This window comes from Nematolebias whitei, chromosome 22, assembly GCF_014905685.2.
Source record: "Nematolebias whitei isolate Nwh7 chromosome 22, NemWhi1, whole genome shotgun sequence".
In the NCBI taxonomy this organism is placed as follows: domain Eukaryota; kingdom Metazoa; phylum Chordata; class Actinopteri; order Cyprinodontiformes; family Rivulidae; genus Nematolebias; species Nematolebias whitei.
The window spans coordinates 1,476,217-1,478,979 of record NC_056519.1 but is presented as its reverse complement, the minus strand read 5'-3'; the positions used below and the strand labels follow the sequence as shown (position 1 = coordinate 1,478,979).

The window sequence follows — 2,763 nt, the reverse complement described above, 5'->3', positions numbered from 1 at the left end:
TAACCCACACCTGGTCCATCTGAACCAACACTAACCCACACCTGGTCTATCAGAACCAACACTAACCCAAACCTGGTCCATCAGAACCAACACTAACCCAAACCTGGTCCATCTGAACCAGCACTAACCCACACCTGGTCCATCAGAACCAACACTAACCCACACCTGGTCCATCTGAACCAGCACTAACCCACACCTGATCCATCAGAACCAGCACTAACCCACACCTGGTCCATCAGAACAAACACTAACCCACACCTGGTCCATCAGAACAAACATTAACCCACACCTTTTCCATCAGAACCATCACTAACCCACACCTGGTCCATCAGAACCAACATTAACCTACACCTGTTCCATCAGAACCACCACTAACCCACACTTGGTCCATCAGAACCACCACTAACCCACACCTGGTCCATCAGAACCACCACTAACCCACACCTGTTCCATCTGAACCAACACTAACCCACACTTGGTCCATCAGAACCAGCACTAACCCACACTTGGTCCATCAGAACCAGCACTAACACACACCAGGTCCATCTGAACCCACACCTGGTCCATCAGAACCAGCACTAACCCACACCTGGTTCATCAGAACCAGCACTAACTCACACCTGGTCCATCAGAACCAGCACTAACCCACACCTGACCTCACCTGTTGATTGTTTCTATCAGACTACTGGGGAGACTTCGCCCACAGTCCAGACTTGGAGCTTCACCTGGGAGGTGTGTTCACTTGTCCTCTCGTTAAACGACTGAATGAAATCTGGTTCTGGTTCTGAGTTCAGGTGGTTCTGTGTCTGCAGGGTTAGGTAAACTGGATAACCCGGCTCTGATGCAGCAGTGGTTCCTGCTGGTCCAGCAGAAGAACTCTCTGGTCCGATTTGAGTCCGAGCTCATGATATTGTGAGTCTTGGATCTTTTGGTTGCAGATCTACACAGGTCAGAACTTGTTCAGGTGGGTCAGAACCTGGTTTTGTGTTACAGTGCTCGTGAGCTGGAGCTGGAGGACAGACAGAGTCGGCTGCAGCAGGAGCTCAGAGACAGGATGGCTGTGGACGGTAACTGGACTCAGACCTGATCTTTACAGACACCTGGATTGGTGGTACTGGTACCAGTGGTAGTTACTGGTGTGTGTGACCCTATTTGTGTTGAAGCAGATCACCTGAAGGAGGAGGAGCAGTTGAAGGAAGAGCGCCTCATCCTGCAGGAGATGCTGGAGGTGGTGGAGCAGAGGGACGCGCTCGTGTCTCTGCTGGAGGAGCAGCGGCTTTTGGACCATCAGGAAGACCAGGACCTGGAGCAGGTCTTGATGGCAGGACCGAGACTCGGCTGGACCTGAGAATGGTCTGGAAATCCAGTGGAAGCGGAACCAGAAAGCAGGTCATGGACCTGATGGAGCTGATGCTGAAGGTGACCGGTGATAGCCGAGTGCTAATCGCTTTCAGGAGGTTGTTTCTGAAGGCAGTGGGGCGGTCCAGCTGAGTGATTCTGGACCTGGTTTGTTGTCTAACCTGAACTTTACAAGTTATCAGCTGATCACATGTCTGCCTTATCAATAATCAGTAACAAGTCTCACAAATAAAACCTTTTCTTTTCGTTGCTTTTTGACCTGTTTTTTTTTTTTTATCCAAACTTCTGACGAGTTGAAGATCCGAGAAGTTTTTCACCAGAAGTTTCTTTGGGTTGGTCTTAAAGGGTCAGAACCTCTGAGGTCCTGTTCACACAAATCCTCAAGCTTGAGGGTTTTAATCACGTTAAGGTTCTGGTTCTGACCCGATGGTTTCCTCTAGAGCATGTTGAGTTGAAACCATCGTCCTGGTCTCTGTCCAAGATTTTGTCCCTGTAATTCTGTCCTTTGTCCCTCACCATGAAGCTACCGCCACCACGCTCCACTGGAGACAAGGCAGGAACAGAACCTTGTCTTTAGTGATGAGGCAGTTGCTCCAGTCCCACATGAGCAACACCCTCATCACTAAAGACAAGGTTCTGATCTGTGAGCCCATCTTCTCATCAGTCAGGAACCAGAATTAAAGCTTCAGAATCTTGTCTTTAGTGATGAGGCTGTTGCTCCGGTCCAGAACTGATGGGTAAATGTGGGTGAGCAATTCTTGCTTTAAACTCGCCGGTTCCCGTTTCCAATAATCCAGAACTTTTATTTTCCTCCAAATAAAAAAAAATTAAACATTTTATCATCACCTCGCAGGATGATTTTGAAGAAGTCTGAGGTTTTGGTTCTGGACGGTTTCAGTCGGGGCGTTTTCCTGTTTCTTCACGTTTCAACAGGAAAGTGATGGTGAAACGGGCCGAAAGAGGAACCATCAAACCCACAGCTGCTTCTCAACTGCTCAACAGAACTTCCTGCCCTCTGGAGACCCACGACGACCCGGAACAGGTTCCTGACCCGACTTCAAAGAATCAAAGACAAAACTCTGCGTTCAGCTCCATTTATTTCTGCAGAAAATTATTGGTTCTGGTTCTGTGGCTTAATACTGATCTGATGAGCTGGTTCCCATCTCAAAGACCGGTGGCGCTGCTGGAGTCCACCTTCAGGTCCTTGGCGACCAGTCCGGAGGTAACCGGGTGCATCGCCGCTCGATGAGCCGCAAACACGCGGAGCGATTCGTCCCGGTACTTCTGGAAATGAAAAACCTCCCTGAAGACAAAACAAAACAAGTTACAGAGGTCAGAGGGACGGGACTAACGTCTAGTCAGAGGGACGGGACTAACGTCTGGTCAGAGGGACGGGACTAACGT

The 2,763-nt window shown here is 49.5% G+C and overlaps 1 protein-coding gene across 1 annotated transcript in view; it reads left to right on the top strand.

The window, feature by feature from the left end:
• The window catches only part of LOC119428429 (protein-methionine sulfoxide oxidase mical3a), a 23,019-nt gene extending 21,671 nt beyond the window's left edge, over positions 1–1,348 (top strand). The window contains exons 28-30 of the mRNA XM_037696111.1: positions 813–912; positions 994–1,067; positions 1,167–1,348. Of these exons, the coding sequence (XP_037552039.1) occupies positions 813–912; positions 994–1,067; positions 1,167–1,348 (356 nt within the window). The remainder of the gene's footprint in view (positions 1–812; positions 913–993; positions 1,068–1,166) is intronic.
• The last annotated feature ends 1,415 nt before the right edge of the window (positions 1,349–2,763 follow it).